The sequence below is a fragment of the Protopterus annectens genome, chromosome 4.part1 (genome assembly GCF_019279795.1).
Source record: "Protopterus annectens isolate FY-2018-M chromosome 4.part1, PAN1.0, whole genome shotgun sequence".
Taxonomy (NCBI): Eukaryota; Metazoa; Chordata; order Ceratodontiformes; family Protopteridae; genus Protopterus; species Protopterus annectens.
Window position 1 is genome coordinate 187,030,369 of NC_056734.1, and position 22,101 is coordinate 187,052,469.

A 22,101-nucleotide genomic window follows, 5' to 3' on the forward strand; every position below is an offset into this window, starting at 1 on the left:
TTCTAGCTCTGGAGACAGTCAGTGGTCGATTCTGTTTGCACTTAGATGCCTGGGTAAGCATAACACAAGATTTATGGGTGCCAAGTATAATATCTGGAGGCTATTACAGACCGATGTTCTTCGTGTTTCACTGCTACAGTCATCACACTTTGGTTATCTGCCTTTAGGTAGCCCTCGGTCGGCCCGAATACCAGAATCTTGGAATTTCTGCATCAGATGCTGTCGCCTCTTCCATGACGTCAAGTCGTCAGGGGTATAAAACATGCAGCTGACGCCATTACATCAGTTTTTCTTGCCCCAGGTGTCAGGAGCCCCCAAAACAGGAAGCAATCACATGGTGTGGAACACCTCCAGTAAAATGTAAGTACCATTTCCATAAGATATGGCCAAAAAAGAGGATAGGTAGAAGGTATAGAAAAGACAGGGAGCTGGAGGGGAGGGTAACCAGAACTACAATAGTGAATACACTCAAATATCTACATTTATGGTAACTGTACACAACTGTACTATGTTTGTTGTGTTTCACTGCTGCAGTCATCACACTTGGGTTGATTTCCCAAAGTTGAGGAAGGGTAGAGGCAGTCAAGAAATATTAGGGCTGGCTAGCAGGCCTTGTAAGACTGCTTTGGCAAATCCAGCTCTGGATTTAGAAAAGATAGGCAAGTGGTAATGTTTGGTGAAGGTGTGTACCGAACTCCAGGTTGCAGCTTCCAGAATGTCCCTGGTAGGGACTGTCCAGAGAAATGCTGTAGAGGTTGAGGTAGCCCTAGTAGAATGAAGTCTGATCCCCTGTGGGGTAGGTTTTCAATGGTGTTTGTAGCAGAAATGGATGCAGTGTGCTATCCATTCAGAAATGGTTTGCTTTGAAATGACCTTGCCCTCTGCCCCTGTAGCAAAGCTGACTAGCAGCTGGTCAGATTTTCTGAAAGGTTTAGTCCTGTCAAGGTAGAACCTGAGCTGTCTGTGCACGTACAAGGAGTGCAGGATGCTTTCCCCTTTATTCTGAGGATTAGGGAAAAAGGTTGGTAAATGGGATAGATTGGTGTAAAGCCACACTGGATACCACCTTGGGCATAAATGATGGGTTAGTCCTGAGGGAAACCCTGTCAGCATGGAAGATAATGAAGGGTTCCACAGCCATAAGGGCCTGTAACTCAGACACTCTTCTTGCTGAAGTGATGGCTAGAAGTAAGGCTGTTTTCCAAGAGAGGAATTTTAACTCTGCTGTAGCAGCAAGCTCAAAAGTGGGGAGCGTGAGCTTTTCTAGTACAAAGTTAAGGTCCCAGGCAGGAGTGGGAGCTCTCCTAGGGGGTCTTAAATTGTTAGCTCTTCTCAGGAACTGTCTGATCAGAAGGTGAGAGAAGAGGGGTGGCTCAGTATTGTAATGAACTGAGATGGCAGAGGCATGAATCTTAATTGATGAGAAGGATTGGCCTTTGTGGAGCAGCTCTGCTGGATAATGTAGGAGTTGAGTTAAGGTGGGCACGGCTCTGTACTTTCCTTGAGACTGGCTCCAAGAACAGTATCTTTTCCACTTTTCTGAATAGGATTTCCTAGTACTAGGCCTCCTGGCCTCAAGGATAACATCCAGAACCTGTTTGCTGAGGGTTGCTGGTGATGTATAAGCCAGGTTGCCAGGTTCAGGGTTTGCAGCTGAGGATGCAAAATCTGTCCCTCATGCTGGGACAGCAGAGAAGGGGGTCTGATGTAGGTGCCAGGGTGGCACTACTGTCAGACTGAATAGGAGTGTGGTTACCAGTGCTGGAGCGGCCATTCTGGTGCAATAAGGATTGTCCTTGGCCTGTCCTGTTTGATCTTGAGTAGTACTTTTGAAAGGAGGGGCAGAGGGGGAAAGGCATAAATTGAGAGGTTTTCCCATGTAAAGGATAGGGCATCCACTTTCCATGCTTGGCTGTAGGGATTTCTGGTGCAAAATTTGCTCAGTTGATGGTTTTTGGGAGAAGCAAAGAGGTCCACCTCTGGTGTCCCCCACCTGTGTATTAGAAGTTTCAATGAGTTGGGTTCCAGTTTCCACTCGTGTGGGTCCATTAGATTTCTGCCTAAGTCATCTGCCAGTGAATTTTGTTTGCCTGGCAGGAATTGAGCTTGCAGGTGCACTTGATTGCTCAAGCTGTGTTCCACAGAGCCATGGCTAACCTGCAGAGTGGGTAGGAATGAGTTCCCCCCCTGCTTGTTTCTGTATCACATAACTGTGGTGCTGTCTGTCTTTATCAAGAGTTGTCCTGGCAGGATAACATATTTGAAGGCTGTCCGTGGATTCTGTACAGCTAACATTTCTTTTTGATTGATATGCAGGTGAGTTTCTCCTGGGCTCCATTTGCCTTGAATGCATTTGCCTGCCATGTGAGCCCCCATGCATAGTCTGATCTGTCTGTTGTCAGGGTTTGGGCTGCGGGGGGTTGAGTGAAAGGGAGTCCCTTGTTGTGGTTGCAAGCCTCTGCCCACCAGAGGAACTCTGTCCTTAGGCAAGGAATGATAGGAATCACTGTTTCCAGGTCCTGAGAATGTTGACACCAACGACTTTTTAAGTACCATTGAAGTTTCCAAATATGCAGTCTTGCATATGGAATTAGTAGAATGCATGAGACCATGAACCCTAGGGCTTGCAGATAGCTGGGTTTGGGTGGCCAGTAGTTTGAAGTAATTTGTCAAATAAACCCGCTTTTCTGGAGTGAGGAATGCCATCTGGGAAGTTGTGTTCAAGCTTGTTCCCAGGAATCTTTTGGCTGGGTACCAAATGTGATTTATTTTCATTGATGGTATACCCCAGAGAAGTTAGGAGTCTCTTTAGAAGCGTCAGGTGCTGAAGTAGCAATTCCTTACTGTCCACCTGAATCAGCCAAATTGTCCAAGTATGGGGTAAATTTGAATATTTCAAATTGCAACTCAACAATGTGTACACTCGAACATCTACATTTATGTAAGTGTACACAACTGTACTTTTTCTCTTCTTCCTCAAAACTTACAATGCAGGTAGAATCTTTGCCTCTTCACCATGTTATTTCTGTCAGAAACCTGGTTCAGACTATCCTTACCCACTCATCTCCTCCAGCAAGGTTGGTACTCCAAGCACTAAGTTCAGTGGCAGCAGCAGTAGTTCTTCCTTTAGCATGCTTCTTTATGCGGGCTCTCCAGTGGACTCTAGCTGTACAGTAGTCCATTCTATATCAACCCTTCTGCTGTTTCAAGTAAAGCTCACCCTAATTTGCAAGCAGCACATTAAGCTGGTGGATACAAGCCGATGATCTTTTTCTGGGCAAACCCTTTGTTCTCCCCAACCCAGTAGCCACAGTGACCACAGACACTTCTCAACTAGGGTGTGGGGGGAGGGGCATTTATTGGGAAGAACTGTCCAAGGCATGTGGTCCCCCCCAAAAGACAAAGTTGCATATCAGTGTCCTGTAGATGAGAGTAGTTCTATTAGCACTGCAGGAGTTTCAAGATGCTCTTCCCTTTGGGGACTTTTTCATTTCAGACCAACTTTATGTCTGAAGTTAGATACATCAACAAGCAAAGAAGAACTCTATCTTATCCCCTTTGCAGAGAGGCTATGATGGTTTGGAAATGGGTGATCTCATCAGACCACTTTCTAATTGTAACGCACATTCCAGGGAAGACCAACATGCTTGCAGACAAACTAGGCAGATCCATTCTGTTGCTCACGAGTGGTCAGTCAGTCAGTTGGTAGAGGAGATGATCTTCCCGTGTTGGGGCCAAACTTGCTGCGACCTATTTACTGCGCCCCCTCAACAACAAGTGCAGCAAGTACTTCGCTCTTATCTCCCCTCAGTGGGAGTCACCAAGAGATGATCTGATGCATGCTTGGCCTGTGGGACTACTTTATGCTTACCATCCTGTGCCCTCACTTCCAAAATTTCTGCAGAGAGCAAGTCGAGTGAAGAGCTCAGTAATCCTCATTGCCCCCTTTTGGCCTCAGCAAGTATGGTTCCCCTTTCTACGGACTCGCATTCATTATTGTCCATGGGAACCGAAGCCTACTCGGGATCTCCTCTGTCACCCATCAGGGATTCAACACCCCAACATTCAGGCCCTCAAACTAACCGCTTAGATGTTCTTCGTGTTTCACTGTTGCAGTCATTACATTTGGGTTATCTGCTTGCAGGTAGCCCTCAATCGGCCTGATTATCAAAGTCTTGCGTCAGTTGCTGTCTCTTCTTCCATGATGTCAGGGGTATAAAAAGCATGCAGCTGACGCCATTACATCAGTCTTTTTTGCCATGCCGTGCCTTAAGCAGAAGCAGTCTGCAAGTGCTGGTCGGCCGACTCCTGAAATTTTCGTTTTCGAGTTTCAGATCCGAAGTCTTCAACTAAACTAAGTACCCCATTGGGGATCCTTTTTCTTGCTCTAAACCTATGTCAGCAAAAGTTAACAATTGTATTTCTTGTGGAAAGCAAGTACCTCATAAAGATTTTCATTCGTACTGCATTCCTTGCTTAGGCCCAGACCACGACGTACCTCGCTGTCGGTTTTGTGCCTTATTCAAACCTCGAACTATTCATCGCCGCATCTAAATATTTTGGTACCCAGTTCAGTTATCCAGAAATGGCTTCAGTAAGCCACCCGACTACTGACATTCTGAAAAAACGCAAAGATAAAGACAGAGACAGACCACATAGGTCCAAAGCTGCCGACAACTTTTCTCCTAAGCTACTGGCCAGTTCGCCAGTACTCAGTGAGGCGCTTTCGCAGCCCCTGATACCCGCTACTTCAAATTCGCAGGCCTCTACTGAGACCCATTCGGAGTCCGGTATGCTGCGAGATGCTTCTTCGACTGTGGAACCTACGGATGTCTCTACCTTGGATGGGTCCGGAGACGCTGTGCAGGCACCGGCTTCTGAGGTTGTATTCAGGCCTACTGACTTGCATATTCAACCAACGCCATCTTCTTCTTCAAGGCTTAAAACTCGATCCATGCCTGGAAAACTGATGCCCAGATGGTATGGTCAGACCCCTATGCCTAAAAAATTAATGATAAGAATGGCTGAAGACCTTATTACTCTAATCAGAGGTAGCCACCCTTCTCCATCGAGACCTAGAATTGATTTTCCTTCTGATTCTTCTGATCAGGACTCTGAAATTTCTGTTTTCTCTGATGAGAAGGGGGTCTGATGTAGGTGCCAGGGTGGCACTACTGTCAGACTGAATAGGAGTGTGGGTACCAGTGCTGGCGCGGCCATTCTGGTGCAATAAGGATTGTCCTTGGCCTGTCCTGTTTGATCTTGAGTAGTACTTTTGAAAGGAGGGGCAGAGGGGGAAAGGCATAAATTGAGAGGTTTTCCCATGTAAAGGATAGGGCATCCACTTTCCATGCTTGGCTGTAGGGATTTCTGGTGCAAAATTTGCTCAGTTGATGGTTTTTGGGAGAAGCAAAGAGGTCCACCTCTGGTGTCCCCCACCTGTGTATTAGAAGTTTCAATGAGTTGGGTTCCAGTTTCCACTCGTGTGGGTCCATTAGATTTCTGCCTAAGTCATCTGCCAGTGAATTTTGTTTGCCTGGCAGGAATTGAGCTTGCAGGTGCACTTGATTGCTCAAGCTGTGTTCCACAGAGCCATGGCTAACCTGCAGAGTGGGTAGGAATGAGTTCCCCTGCTTGTTTCTGTATCACATAACTGTGGTGCTGTCTGTCTTTATCAAGAGTTGTCCTGGCAGGATAACATATTTGAAGGCTGTCCGTGGATTCTGTACAGCTAACATTTCTTTTTGATTGATATGCAGGTGAGTTTCTCCTGGGCTCCATTTGCCTTGAATGCATTTGCCTGCCATGTGAGCCCCCATGCATAGTCTGATCTGTCTGTTGTCAGGGTTTGGGCTGCGGGGGGTTGAGTGAAAGGGAGTCCCTTGTTGTGGTTGCAAGCCTCTGCCCACCAGAGGAACTCTGTCCTTAGGCAAGGAATGATAGGAATCACTGTTTCCAGGTCCTGAGAATGTTGACACCAAAGACTTTTTAAGTACCATTGAAGTTTCCAAATATGCAGTCTTGCATATGGAATTAGTAGAATGCATGAGACCATGAACCCTAGGGCTTGCAGATAGCTGGGTTTGGGTGGCCAGTAGTTTGAAGTAATTTGTCAAATAAACCCGCTTTTCTGGAGTGAGGAATGCCATCTGGGAAGTTGTGTTCAAGCTTGTTCCCAGGAATCTTTTGGCTGGGTACCAAATGTGATTTATTTTCATTGATGGTATACCCCAGAGAAGTTAGGAGTCTCTTTAGAAACGTCAGGTGCTGAAGTAGCAATTCCTTACTGTCCACCTGAATCAGCCAAATTGTCCAAGTATGGGGTAAATTTGAATATTTCAAATTGCAACTCAACAATGTGTACACTCGAACATCTACATTTATGTAAGTGTACACAACTGTACTTTTTCTCTTCTTCCTCAAAACTTACAATGCAGGTAGAATCTTTGCCTCTTCACCATGTTATTTCTGTCAGAAACCTGGTTCAGACTATCCTTACCCACTCATCTCCTCCAGCAAGGTTGGTACTCCAAGCACTAAGTTCAGTGGCAGCAGCAGTAGTTCTTCCTTTAGCATGCTTCTTTATGCGGGCTCTCCAGTGGACTCTAGCTGTACAGTAGTCCATTCTATATCAACCCTTCTGCTGTTTCAAGTAAAGCTCACCCTAATTTGCAAGCAGCACATTCGCTGGTGGATACAAGCCGATGATCTTTTTCTGGGCAAACCCTTTGTTCTCCCCAACCCAGTAGCCACAGTGACCACAGACACTTCTCAACTAGGGTGTGGGGGGAGGGGCATTTATTGGGAAGAACTGTCCAAGGCATGTGGTCCCCCCCAAAAGACAAAGTTGCATATCAGTGTCCTGTAGATGAGAGTAGTTCTATTAGCACTGCAGGAGTTTCAAGATGCTCTTCCCTTTGGGGACTTTTTCTTTTCAGACCAACTTTATGTCTGAAGTTAGATACATCAACAAGCAAAGAAGAACTCTATCTTATCCCCTTTGCAGAGAGGCTATGATGGTTTGGAAATGGGTGATCTCATCAGACCACTTTCTAATTGTAACGCACATTCCAGGGAAGACCAACATGCTTGCAGACAAACTAGGCAGATCCATTCTGTTGCTCACGAGTGGTCAGTCAGTCAGTTGGTAGAGGAGATGATCTTCCCGTGTTGGGGCCAAACTTGCTGCGACCTATTTACTGCGCCCCCTCAACAACAAGTGCAGCAAGTACTTCGCTCTTATCTCCCCTCAGTGGGAGTCACCAAGAGATGATCTGATGCATGCTTGGCCTGTGGGACTACTTTATGCTTACCATCCTGTGCCCTCACTTCCAAAATTTCTGCAGAGAGCAAGTCGAGTGAAGAGCTCAGTAATCCTCATTGCCCCCTTTGGCCTCAGCAAGTATGGTTCCCCTTTCTACGGACTCGCATTCATTATTGTCCATGGGAACCGAAGCCTACTCGGGATCTCCTCTGTCACCCATCAGGATTCAACACCCCAACATTCAGGCCCTCAAACTAACCGCTTAGATGTTCTTCGTGTTTCACTGTTGCAGTCATTACATTTGGGTTATCTGCTTGCAGGTAGCCCTCAGTCGGCCTGATTATCAAAGTCTTGCGTCAGTTGCTGTCTCTTCTTCCATGATGTCAGGGGTATAAAAAGCATGCAGCTGACGCCATTACATCAGTCTTTTTTGCCATGCCGTGCCTTAAGCAGAAGCAGTCTGCAAGTGCTGGTCGGCCGACTCCTGAAATTTTAGTTTTTGAATTTCAGAACCGACGTCTTCAAAAAAACTAAGTACCCCATTAGGGATCCTTTTTCTTGCTCTAAACCTATGTCAGCAAAAGTTAACAATTGTATTTCTTGTGGAAAGCAAGTACCTCATAAAGATTTTCATTCGTACTGCATTCCTTGCTTAGGCCCAGACCACGACGTACCTCGCTGTCGGTTTTGTGCCTTATTCAAACCTCGAACTATTCATCGCCGCATCTAAATATTTTGGTACCCAGTTCAGTTATCCAGAAATGGCTTCAGTAAGCCACCCGACTACTGACATTCTGAAAAAACGCAAAGATAAAGACAGAGACAGACCACATAGGTCCAAAGCTGCCGACAACGTTTCTCCTAAGCTACTGGCCAGTTCGCCAGTACTCAGTGAGGCGCTTTCGCAGCCCCTGATACCCGCTACTTCAGATTCGCAGGCCTCTACTGAGACCCATTCGGAGTCCGGTATGCTGCGAGATGCTTCTTCGACTGTGGAACCTACGGATGTCTCTACCTTGGATGGGTCCGGAGACGCTGTGCAGGCACCGGCTTCTGAGGTTGTATTCAGGCCTACTGACTTGCATATTCAACCAACGCCATCTTCTTCTTCAAGGCTTAAAACTCGATCCATGCCTGGAAAACTGATGCCCAGATGGTATGGTCAGACCCCTATGCCTAAAAAATTAATGATAAGAATGGCTGAAGACCTTATTACTCTAATCAGAGGTAGCCACCCTTCTCCATCGAGACCTAGAATTGATTTTCCTTCTGATTCTTCTGATCAGGACTCTGAAATTTCTGTTTTCTCTGATGACTAGGAATTGCCCTTAGCTACCTATGAGGATTCTGATGCAGAGGACTCCATTCCCTCTGCTTCCCCTCCATAGGATTTCTCTTTTGGTGAAACCTTACATACTCTTAGGGAGCATTTCCGCTGGGAAAGCCAGGATTACTTTGACTCCAAAAAGAGGCTTAGGGAATTCTTACTCCTACCTCAACATAGGCCTTTAGCTATCCCTCTTGTTCTGGACATTGTAGATGATGCCTTCTCGGAATCTCGCCTGGCCCCTGACTCTTTACCTCCGGCTCCCAGAAAACCTGACAGGTATTATAGGGTACCTGATTCTCACAAGTTCCTCTTTATTAATCCTGCTGCGGATCCTAAGACCATTTCGCAGGAACCCAAAGGCATTAAGGCTACTACTGCCAAAAACCCTACCCCCTCTGATAGAGGTTCCAGGGCCCTGGACAGATGGGGTAAGAAGGTATACACTTCTTCAACTTTGGCCATTAGGGCCTTAAACTGCAAGCTTCATATGTTAAAGTATCAGCAGCATATTATTGGATTGCTTAAACAGAAAATGATGTTGATTCCTGACTGTGCTGAAAATAAAAAATTACAGGATTTAATGTATTCTACTGAACAAGTTGGAAAACATACTTTGCAATGTGGTTTTGATTCATTAGAGGCATCTTGCAAGGCTGCTGTCACTGGGTCTGTACTTAGAAGGCATGCTTGGCTTAAGGAGCAATCTTTGCCAGATCATGTTAAAGCTAAATTATTGGATGCTCCCTTAAACCAAGACTGCCTGTTTGGCAGCAAAGTAGAAAAAGTACTTAAGATGGAGGAAAAAGCGAAATCTATGCAAACTGTTAAAGATTTCCTGCAGGTATAGCCTCCCAGATTTAGTAGGCACTGGCCCTCTAAGAATTGGTCCTTTACTGGTTCTTCCAGGCTTTCTCAGTCCAAACTCAGAACCAGCAGAACACCCAGGCTTCAGTCCCAAGGTACTCACAGGCCTAAGCAGTAGGGGGCTCACACTTCCAAAGCTGGGAGTAGTAAGACACCCCTCCTATGGTAAACTGTCACAGTGACTTAACTTTAAACCTTCCAAGCCCTGCTCAACTGACTGTTCCTTTAGGGGGAAAGATCGCCCTGCTTGCAAAAAACTGGGAACTCATTACCCAAGACACATGGGTTTTAAATATAGTTTCCCAAGGGTACAGATTGCTCTTCCACTCCTTGCCAACCCCAAACGGTTGGCCAGACCTACCCCCATATCAGTGGGCATTGGCTCAAAAGCAAGCTCTCTCTCTTCTAAGCATCAGGGCTATTCAACCTGTTCCAGAAGAAGAATGGGGGCAAGGTTTCTACTCAAAACTTTTCCTGGTACCCAGGAAAGACCATTCCTGGCATCCTATCCTGGACCTATCTATCCTAAAAACCTTTTTGGTAATCCCAAAATTCAAAATGCTAAGTCTTCATCAGCTGCTTCCCATGCTAGGCAAAAATGCCTGGTTGGCAACACTGGATTTAAAGGAAATCTACCTGCACATCCCAATAAGGGAATCTTGCAGAAGATACCTACGCTTCAGAGGAGGCTACATGCACTGTCAGTTCTCTGCACTGCCCTTTGGCTTATCTACTGCGCCCAGGGTATTCACAAAGTGCCTAGCTCCAGTCATTGCATTTTGCAGGCAGAGTGTTATATTCAATTATAGGCCTAATGAGGGAGGAGTACAGAGAGGTAATAACATTCTTTTTTCTGGATGCAACCTTTACTTGTGAGATGAAGCAAGTAAAAGGCTTTCCTGATCTCTGCCGCTACATGATGGTTGAATGTGAGATTGATGTCAACCTGAGTACCCAGGTCTCTCACCACAGGTTGTATGCTTAGAGGGTTGCCTTTGATGTGGTAATCAGTAAGGGCTGTGTTTTTGCTGAATGGTATGATAATATTTTTTTTGCATTTAACTTAAGGCCATGACTTTGGCACCAGTCATTTGTTACTGTGAGACCCTCCTGCAGTATGTTAACATCATTTGGGAATTCAACGACAGCACCCAACTTACAGTCTTCCATAAAACTGGTCAGCTACAGGCCCTTTGTCTTTGCCTGGAACTCTGAGAAGTAGGTGCCAAACAGTAGGGGGTCCCACGACAGATCCCCGGGGAACACCACTAGTGACATGTCTGCCGCTGGAGGTGGTGGCACCTATTTTGACCTTGTGGGTCCTATCAGTGAGCCAGGTGGCCACCCATGTGATGAGGTAGGGATTTACGCCAAGCTGAGTTAGCTTTTCGATGACGCCTGGCCAAGTCAAGAAAAGCTGTGTGTACTGACCCTCATCCGGGGCCTTGGTGACAGTCTCAAAGAAGTCAACCAGGTTCAACAGACAAGATCTGCCCCTGACAAATCTGAATTGGTAAGGGTCAAATGCTTGGAGATTGCCTATGTCCTTGTTTATGAGATCCATAATAATACGCTCCATAGCTTTACAGATCAGACTTGTCAAGCTAATGGGGCGATAGTTTCCCAGGTCAGTAGTGGCACCACCTTTGTGCAAGGGGATGACAATGGTAGTTCTCCAGTCTGCTGGAATGAAACCTGTAATTAGGCTGTGGTTGAATAAGGTGCTCAGTAGTGAAGCTAGTTCTTGCTGCAGGTAGTGTAGAATACAGCCTGGGATGCTATGAGGTCCCATGGAAGCTGTGTTCTTTTCCTTGGATAGGGCCTTTAATACTTGTTCTATGGAGATGTGAGATGTGGGACAAGTATCGCGGATGTTGAATGGGCGATGGGGGGGTGAAGTTTGCCCTGAACCTGTTAGCTAGCAGGTTGGAAAAGTCAGCAGGATCAGTGTAAGTGATACCATTATTAAGTACTAATTCGGAACAAACCTGGGCTTTGCCATGGAGGTTCCTGATGTAGCTGAAGAAGGCTTTGTGGTTTCCCTTTGTTTTGGAGTCTAGTTTCAGTTCATAATTGGCTTTGGGGGTTTTCACTAGTGATCTAATTTGCTTGTTGAGGCTGCGGGGGGAGTTTTTCCGGTTTGGAATTTGTTCCTTTTTACCCTTGGACAACAGTTTCTTCCTTTTGTTGTAAAGCCTGTTGATAGAGGATGTCCACCAGACAGGTTTGTGATTCCTTGAGGAGCAGGTTTTAGTTCTGTTGGGTATGGCTGAGTCCATGTAGTTGTACAGGTCCTTGTAAACTGCATTAGTGTATTGTTCAGCATATTTGTCTGCATCCTGTGAGGGGGGTGATGGTGTGAAGCTACTAATACCCTCCCTTAGGAGGTTGTAGTCAGCATTTGAGAAATTTTTTAGCCTGGTTATGGCTGGGGTAGAAACTTTGAATGAGACAGACCGATGAGCTGATCTCACCAGGGAAGAACATACTATGGGAGTGGTGTAGCGGTCACCCATGTTGGTGAGAACCAAGTCCAGAATGTTATCTCCCCGTGTGGGAGATGAGATGAGCTGGTCTAGTGTGTTAGAATTGATGAAGTCAAGGAATCATTGGGTGAGTGCATTAGTGCAGGAATAGTTCACCCAGTCTATGGTGGGGTAGTTGAAGTCACCAAGGATCAGGGTGTTAGGGGCTACCTTGATGGAGTCAAGTAGGTCAAGGTAGGAGGAGTGGGTGTCCTGAGTCATGGAGGGGGGGTTTATAGCTGTCTATAACTTGGATGGGTGTCTTGCCAACTTTCAGTTGCACTTGAAGTAATTCCAGTGCGTCATGCTGGCAAACCAGTCTGGAGGTGTGCCTGTCCTTAATGAAGATAGAAACTCCACCACCATTAGTTTTTCCGACCTCATTTTGGGGCCAGAAAGTGTGGAATGAGGTATAGCCTGGTAAGGCAGGGGTGCTCTCTGCAGTCCTGAACCAAGTTTTCGTGACTGTACAGACATCAGTGTCTTCCAGTGTGAGGAGAGCCTCCATTGAGTGCATTTGCAGGTTAAGGCTCTTAGCGTTAAGCAGCATGACCTTCAATTTGCTTTTGACAGATCTTTTATGTTGGAAGATTTGTCTTTGGGGCATAGCCTAAAAAAGGCACAATGGAGGAGGCAAGAGCCTTGGCCAGGATCTGGAACCCCAGGGATAATAGGTGGCGGCCATCTTTGGCAAAGCATCGATGAAATAAAAGTTGCTGAAAATACATCATATCATAAAACTGAATTGAACAGCTTGCACAAAGCTTGCATCCAGCCAAAAAGAACAGCAGTACAAAACTTTGCTTACCAAAGAAAGCTTCAAATAAAACACACCACTTAGCTGTTTTTGTTTTGGTATAGATTGAGAGTTTTGTTTCTCTTCTGTGCCTTAAATTTTATAAATTCCTGAATTACTTCAGATTGGGTAGGGCACACTTTTCATCATCACAGTGACCACCTTTTCATTTCCAGCAACCAGTTCTTTCCTTCTTCAGTAGCATATTTATAAGAATTAAGCACATTTCCATAAAACTAATCTGGCACTACTCCTCATTTCCTCACAAGTGCATACACAAATGTCATCACTATTCCAGGAATTAAACAACTGTTTTGATTTCCTTTTCCATTGCTGTGCAAATGATTGAAAGCTGGATTTGATCAATACCCATTTTGATCACCTGCACATGTTGTTGTTGTTGTGTCTTTCGGCTTATCCCGGTTAGGGGTCGCCACAGCGGAACTACGGTCCGCTATTGTTTGGTAGTGGATTTTTACGTGCCGAGTTACCAGCCCTGATGCACAACCTTCAACGAAGGCACGCCCATTCACGCATGTGTCCACACAGAAGATGCTCTAGCTGAGAATCGAACGTGACGTCTTGCTGTGAGGCGACAACGCTACCGCAGCACCACTACTGCACATGTAATGAAACAAAATGGACTTGACAACAGTTTTTTCACCCACAGTAGTGTTGTCAATGCACTTTGATCTCTTAAAGTTGTAGTCTGCCCAGTATGATGATGAAAATGTTATTAATAGTAATAGTTGTATTGTTAGCAGAGGAAACAAATTCCTGTAAAGGACAGAATAGTACGTCTTTGTTTTTTGTGTTTTATATTTTCTGTTTAAAAAAAAAAATGTTACTTAATCAAATGGTCAATGTATTGTCATACAAATATTCATAAAAACAATGGTAGGTAAAGTATGAAGGGTGTGCCATACTGCCCTATAATGTCCATGTGGAAACCCAGTACAGGTAAGCTGCATTTCAGATGGTTTCAAATTAATCAGTACTCAATGTGTTACTCCAGAAGTACACTTGAACTCAGTTGTGCATTTTCTTAAGGTTACAGCATACTATAGTACAAGTAAAGCTACTCATCACAATTTGTTTGAAAAGCTTGTCAGTATTTCAGGATGCACTTAAGATGCAGTGCAGTTTTGTGAAAAAACATTGAAATAAAAATCATAAATCTGTGCCAATACTGATTTATAATCTGACAGCCAAAGGAACTTCTAAAGGGTTTGGTGTTTCAGGCATCAAATACGTGGAGTTTTCCATGACCAATATCAGGACAGAGATCCAAGCTATGCAAGATATGAAGAGTGTTTGGCAGAATCATGTCCTAGGCATGTTGTTCTAGTGTGATACTACAACATGATTTGGTGAAAAGCACATGTATCCCTAGTCACAGGAACATCAGAAAAAACGAAAATGCCAATTGCAAGGGAAAGGAAAGGAAAGAAAGATAATTCCATTTATAGACCTGTTAAGGAGTAGACCCTCATAGAGCATCTGATGTGGTAAGAATGTATCTTATTTCTAATAATTATGAGAGAAAATTAACTTCAGTTAAATGAATTTCAGAAAATACACAATGTAATGAAATAGTGCTGTAGTTAAAGTATCAGCCCATGCAGACCTTTTGAAAGTAGCAGCTTCTGCAAGGTCTCCTGAACTCTGGAGCAATGGAGCGCAAGTACCAGGGTAATGAATTCTATAGTTGCTGAACTTCATAAGAAAAGAATATTTCATCTTCAACCCACAAACTACTAGCTGCTCCTTATGTGAGTAAACTGTCTGAGTTGGTTGGTATGGTAGCAGCAGCTGTTTTAAGTAGGTCTGAACCATGCTATCAGGTAACCCTACCTATATTTATGTTCCTGTCTTATTTTTCTTCCACAGTTGCATTACATTAATAAAGGTCATTGTCTGTACTCATCTTTGGCCTCTGTCCTGATGATCTTTGTATCTGAAGCCATGTTGAATTAAGGACATGCAATAATGTACCATAAAAGTAGATTTTTGGAAGTTGCTCTTGGAACATGTGGCTTTCTCAACCACTCACCAACCCCATTGTGGAAATGTTTGTTTTTTCTTGCAAATGGAAGGAGAGTGAAATTATAGCCAGGCCCCATTTTGAAGATTGTTTTTTTTTCTTCATATCTCTTCTTTTAAGTGGAAGGCCAAAGGAGTTTATATGTAGAGCTCTCATCTTCTCTGCAAACCTTGACTACAGAAAACTTTGAATAGGAGAATGGCCATCAGAAAGCAGTCTCCTAGAAGACTTCTGAGAAAAAACATTCCATGCTGGGGCAAAAGTATGCGTTAGATGTTCTGGTTGTAACTCCATGCACTAAGACCTTTTCACGATGCTCTAGTGCTAAGGAGTATCTACATGTCTGTATTTTGTACTTCATGGAGAGGTGGCCTAAGTGAGCAGATTGATATTTGAGTTGTAAGCCAGCACTGAACAGTGGGGAGAACACCTCAGCCCTCCTCAAAATAAATGCATAGCTAGATAGATAAATTAAAGTAAATAAGAAGGAGAGTATGTTAGCCTGTTTGCTACTTTTAGGCATTTTTGATTTGTGGGGTGAATCAGTTCCCTTAACTGGTCCAGAAAGCTGTCAGTATGTAGGTGCTTTTCTTTGCCATTTTTATTTACTTTAAGAGGCTCCTCCAGAAATGGATGATGGCTTCTTGGATATGATTACTTTTTTGGGTCTAGGAGGTCTTGACAGGATGGATGATGGAGGTGAGTAGATGAGTGGCAGATGGCTTGTTAACTTGTGCTAGGGTAAGGAGATTAGGGGTCACTCTGGCAAGTCCACCGTCATGCTTTTGTGAACTTCAGTATGTCTTACAGAGGGCTAGTGAGGGGGTGCATGCTTGTGGAGGCATTTATTCAGACCACTTTGACTCTGCATTTGTTTGTGCAAAGGAGAGGCAGGGACTGATTTGGCTTTTCTGAAATTAAAAAAAAAAAAACACCTAAGAGTGACCTGCTTTATGAATGAGCAGGCTGGATGTGAGTGGGCCTTGTAGGCCAGCAATTGGGTATAAGATCAGCAGATGCCAGCTAGAGCATAGCTTTGATTGTCATCAGTGATGCCTTTTATTTTGAGGCTGAGCATGAGCCACTGGAAAATTAGGTTGTAGTGTTGGTTATTGGCCTTATATTAAAGATCACCCAGTCCATCTCATTTAGAGCAGCATTTACCTAAATCATTTGTAAGACTGCCATGTTTTTGCACCACCTTCAACAACAGCAGTGAGGAGGAGAACTAGAGATCAGCCAGCGCAGGGGATTAATGCTTATTGTGGTACAGGGTTTGATTCCCTTAACCTTCATTTGTCTGCTGTGGTCTAGACTATCATTGGTCTCCTGAACTGCATGCCTAGTAACTACCTAGGAACCTATGTGAAAAAGTATGAGGTAATCAGAAAACAGAGGATAGAGTGTTAATGAAGGGAACTAGTATTAAGTTATGGTGCATATTATTTTATTTCCATCTTCCCCTGCTACTATTCTTGAGGTAAAGTTAGAAAAACATGCTTTTATTATGTTTTACTGAGAGTTTTTCATCTCATTTATGATTCTTGTACAGTTTCATTCACACATGAGGAACAACACATAAATACTAATACTAACAGCATTCAGGAAAAAAAGTCAATAATTTAAAGTAAAGGGTTTACTATTGTTTGTGCGAACGTCATTCTGTCGGCTGCAATGTGCCGAAAATCAGAATGTCGAAACGCACAAACATTTGTGCACCAGACAGTTGACTCCACTTATGCGAATGCACTACTGCATTCGCATAAGTGTAAGTCGACTATCTGCATGGAGATCGCGGTACAGTGAGGAGTGGAAATACATCCACATCCCCACTGTAGTGTGATCTTGGAGTTAGAATATATAAGTAGGGAGGTGTGGTGGTGCAGGGGGGCTTGCCCCCCTGCAAAAACGTGATTTGTCGTATAGGAGTTTGATTTACATCAGCTCCTATACGGCTATCACGTGGTGGTTTTGATAATGTCGAGTCAAATGCGTCGAGCATTTGGTTCGACATTGTAAACGTTAGTTTTTTTTTTACTTTTGGTGTTACTGTTCGTTTATTTGAACAGAAAATGTTTTTCCGTTCGAATAAACAATAGTAAACCAAAGTAAAATGTTTGTTTGCAAGAGGACAAGTCACCCTGCAGCCACCTCACTACTTATGTATGCCAACTCTGAGGTTGCTCCATCAGGAGGAAGGAGAAATCCCCAGTACAATGGTTATTTGACCTTGTAGGAGAAACTTCAGTTGCACTGTAGTGATCACGAGTGTTGATCAATGGTGATTCACATACAAACTGACTCCTGAATAATTATGATACCACCATCTAGTAACCATATATTTGAACACTGAGCCTGACAGAATATTGTGTAGTAATGTCTGTGCTGGAGTGCAGAAAAGCAGTGTGTTTTGAAATTTTCCCCCAGGTAATACTTTTATTCAACAACTCTAAGGTGTCTTATCAACGTCCATTAATTTAGTCATAGTTTGTTTTAGCTGTTTACTTTTGTTTGTTAGCTGAATTTTTTTTTGGCTGGTGTAAACACAAAGTGATTAGATTACCTTTCAACATCTTGATTGTGAGTTGATAAGCAATCTGGTCTTCAGAAGTTCACAAATTGTGCAATTGTATAATTTTAGTATAGGTTTACATTAGAAAATGCCCGAAGGGCAGCATTTTTAGTTTGTAAAGGAGTGGTAACATAGCTAGTCTGTTTGGTTTGACTGAACACTAAGTACCCTAGTGTCTGAAGTACAAGGCATCTTTTCATCTAAAAATGTAACCGTTGATATTGTTTGCTCCAAGGCAGTTTTATAGCACATGCCAAGTATTAATTCCAATTTCCAGCTAGTCTGTAACTTGATTGCCAGCACCCTTTTACTGGGTAACAGTTTTATGTAGTATATTTTCACAGCTGTGATTAAACTGCATCTTTGCTGCATAATGAATTAAGTGCTTGTTCTTCAGAGCCAACTTGATGAATTAAAGAAGCAGTACACGCAGTTGCAGGAAGAACATGAAAAACTTGAAGACAAATACAGCAAAACCAGTAATGATCACAAACTCAAGTATCTGCAGTTACAGCAAGATAAGGAACAAGATCTCTCCAAACTAAAGGGTAACGTCAGCATTTTAGTAAATATGCACCAAGTACTGTGTGTTTATTATCTGTAAGTTTGTAGTGAGTAAGCATTTCATAGCTGTGACTTAAGTAACAAATTGGTAGCTGAACTGTGAAACTTTTTATGAAAAAACAAATCTGCATATTTTACTAAGGGAGAAATTAATTAAATTCACTTTCAGTTGAGGTGAGATAGCTGTTCACTTGCCCTTGCTTAAGAAGATTAATTTAGATGTATTTCTTCTTTTTAACACCTTTATTATTACGACATGGACATTAAGAGAAAACAAATCACATTAACATTTTTTCCTTTTATGTGCACATTAACAGAAAACAAATCACATTAACATTTTTTTCCTTTTATGTGCATTATACATCACATATCTTTTCTTTCTTTCTTTATTACTACCATCGGTCCAACATTACATAATTTGCTCATGTCCTGCCTTCCTTTAAACCTCATTCCTCCTCCTCTTGAACATTATTCTGCATGTATTGTTCCCATAATTTCCATTTATGTCTTATGTAATTTGCTCCTTCTTTTTTTAGGATCCCTCTTTTGAGTTCTTTTATCACTTTTATAACATTCAGTGCTTCAAATACAGTTGGTTTAAACTTTGATTTCCATTTCCTAGTTATTGATTTTTTTGGCAGCAGCAGAATTAGCTTTAAAAGCCTTACTATGTCTAGGCAATTCAGATCCTGTGTCACAGCTCAAAAGAAACATTTCCTTGGTTACAGCCATGTGCTGACCCAATATTTCTGAATAGGGTTTCTGTAAGGAATTTTTTAAATCGGCCAACTAATTATACTCCCAAAACATATGTATCAATTAACTCTTTTTCCCCATGGCAACTCTAACATTTGTTATTTACCTGAATAAAAATTCTCTGAAGTTTGCTAGTGGTATAAAAATGCCTATGCACATGCTTTCAAGCAAAAACTCTAAACCTTCTGGACTTTGTTGCATACTTGGGAGCCATACATATGTACTCCTGTTGTTCCCGTGTAAATTGGTTTTTGAGTCTCTCTTCCCAATGTTTTCTAACCTCTTCTGATTGATTCTTATAGTTATCATCCTGCAATGTTTTATATGACATACTAATTATAAATTATTTAACAGCCGCTTCAGTTCAGCTAAAGACAGTACCAGAGTAGATCTTTCACTTAGGACCTCCCTAAACCTTTCTTTTTGCCTATACTCTGATATCAATCACTGGTGGGGAAGGTAATATCTAGCCTGTAGTCCAAACAACATTTTGGCCTTATCCACCTCTATTACCTTTCCCTCCCTAGTTATTTCCTCCCAATACTTTGGTTCTTTTGACAGTTTTCTCCAGTAAATTCCAGCCCTTTCCCCACTTATGTTCAGTACCCCTACTTGTAGTCATCCCTATTGGCAAAATCTCCTTTTCTTTTGTCATGTTGACTTAGTTCTTAAAATACTATCTGCTACTTTATGAATATAATATTCGGTATGGTTGTTACTATTCTCCTTAAGGGTCTTCTTCAAAAATCCTATTCTCTCCTTACTTCTTGAACTTGCCCTCTTTTTCATCATCATCCCTTTTTTACTTTGAATTATAACATTATACTTATGTTATGTATGAGCCTTAACTGTGTAGCTCTAAAATATCCCTTCAAATCAGGTAATCCTAAATCACCTTGTTCTATTAAGAGAATCAACTTGTCCCACTTAACTCTTGTTCTCTTCTCCTCCCAGATAAATTCTTTCAACTCTTTATTGATTAATGCCCATAACTTTTCTTCTGGCTGATAAAAATACACCTGACTTGTATGTAAAAGTCTTCTTCCGGCTTTATCCCAGTTAGGGGTCACCACGGCAGATCACCTGTCCGCTCATGATTGGCAGTAGAGTTTTACAGTGTCGAGTTGCCAGCCCGGCGCCCAACCTTCCACTGAAGGCACGCACACACTCATACTTAGTGCCAATTTAGAGCGTCCAATCCACCTACAGCATGTCTTTGGGATGTGGAAGGAAACCGGAGCACCCGGAGGAAACCCATGCAACCACAGGGAGGACATGCACAGAAGGCAACCCAGCCGAGGATCGAACCAGAGAGCCTCTTGCTGTGAGGCAACAACGCTAACCGCTGCACCACCGTGGCCGCCCCTGACTTGTATGTAAAAGTAAAGGGAGTAAATAATTTTTCACCGCTTGTATGTTACTGTCCATATCCATAAAAAAGAGCTTCCAGTTTCTCAATTTTTGTGGTATCATTTGTTTAGCCTATTCCCACATATTCTTAGCTGCCCTGCCACAACAGAAGCATTTTAATCCATATTCCTAAATACTTTGTGTTATAATTTTCCCATAAATATGACTATTGCGGAACTAGTTTGTATGAGGGTGCATAGTTTTACAGCTATAAGTTTTGTTTTGTCCGTATTCATTTTAAATCCCCAAAAGACTTAAAACTCTCTCAAAATGTTCCATAACACAAGGGGCATGGCCAAGATTGCAAACGGTTAACAGCACAAAAGTCTTAGTTCTGCTTTCATTTTTTTTTCTTCTGACAGGATTTTATTATACAAACTTAACAAAAACTTAGTTTCTTATACATTTTGAGTCTTTTAAACAAACTTGGACAAGTATTTGAAAGAAAAATCAAGTTATGTTTTTTCTTTGATTTTTGCTGTCAGAAGTTTTAATGACTGTTGTGACAGAAATGAGCCACTCAAAAGTGAACTCTCAAGACAGTTTGGTAAAAAAAAGGAACTACAGCCTATAACAGGCAGTATCCAGGAGCTTTCTGTTAAATTTGATAAACTTGAGTTCAAAATGGACAATATAAAAGAAGATTCCAAGAAACAGAAATGTTAAAAGAGATCATAAAACAATAATCTCTTCAGATATCCGCAATAGAAGACACATCAAATGACCTGGATAGCAGAATGGAAGAGAGTGAGAATCACACAGAATTCCTGTTAAAACAAAATACTTTGCTTATGGAAAAATTGAGGACATAGAAAGTAGATCTAAAAGAAATAGGATTAGAATATATGGAACCACCAGAAAAGATAGAAGACAACATGCTGCAGTTTTTAACTGGATGCCTAAACTTCCAATTCTACCAGTAGCTCTCTCTTTTGGTATGGAGAAAGCCCATACATCTCTTTCAACTTCTTTGAAGAAAAATCCTTGGGTCCCCAGATCTGTTATTGTAAAATTTCTCCCTCTCCAAGACAAAAACCTGGTACTGAAGACTGCTTGGGTTAATTCTGCGATAAAAATAAATAACACTGTCAGGTTTGACAATGACTATACTGCATCTGTTATGACCAAAAGGAAAACATATTTAATTCATAAAAGACTTAAAGAAGGTAAACATTAAAACGCAACTAATTTTTCCAGCAAGTGTTAGGATCCTTTTAGCAGAAGGTCAGAAAACTTATAATTCTCTAGAAGATGCAGTGGACTTTTTTCAGAAAAATAAACTTTTTGATCAATCAGACAATATAGATTGGACTTTTGTCAGCTTTAAGAGACAAGCAGCAAAAAATGGCTGGTCTTCAAAGGGCAAAAATAGTAAAACAATTAAAGAAAAGTAATGTTGTCCTCATTTTCTATCTTGCCTAAATAGCTTTTTCACAGGTGTTCAGTTTTGGCATCTATTGCAGTTCATCATCAAATACAAGGTAAAACAAACACATTTTTATACTTTATCAAAATACCTTTTCTATACTGCCTAAAATAGTGTATATATGTTATTATTATTACTTAGAAGTCCCTTTATTATTTTATTTTAATTCTGTCTAGCATTATTTTTAAACATAGAGAGTAGACTATATGTGGCAGAGGGTGTATTGACAGTATGTGAGATAGTATGTATATATTAATATTATTGTTACTTGTAAGTATTTCTATTATTTTATATAAATAGTCACAAACATTTTCTAACATAGAGTAGTGTATATGTGGCGGGGGTATATATTAACATGCTTAACTAATCCACTTTATATATACTTTCTATGCATGATTTCAAATAATCTGTTTTTTTTGTTTGTTTAGTTATTCTGTGTGGTGAATGTAGTTGTATGTGATAAGCTTTATCTATGTGCAGTAGGTGCTGTGTTGAGTGGTTTTGGCTGCATGAAAATCATTTATATACATTGCTTCACTTTCTTTTAATA

General features: G+C 42.2%; 1 protein-coding gene across 3 annotated transcripts in view; it reads left to right on the top strand.

Moving 5' to 3' along the window:
* The window catches only part of GOLIM4 (golgi integral membrane protein 4), a 2,181,480-nt gene that overhangs the window by 1,019,178 nt on the left and 1,140,201 nt on the right, over positions 1 to 22,101 (top strand). For all 3 annotated transcript variants that reach the window (XM_044070089.1, XM_044070090.1, XM_044070091.1), the window contains exon 5: positions 17,793 to 17,943. In XM_044070089.1, the coding sequence (XP_043926024.1) occupies positions 17,793 to 17,943 (151 nt within the window). The remainder of the gene's footprint in view (positions 1 to 17,792; positions 17,944 to 22,101) is intronic.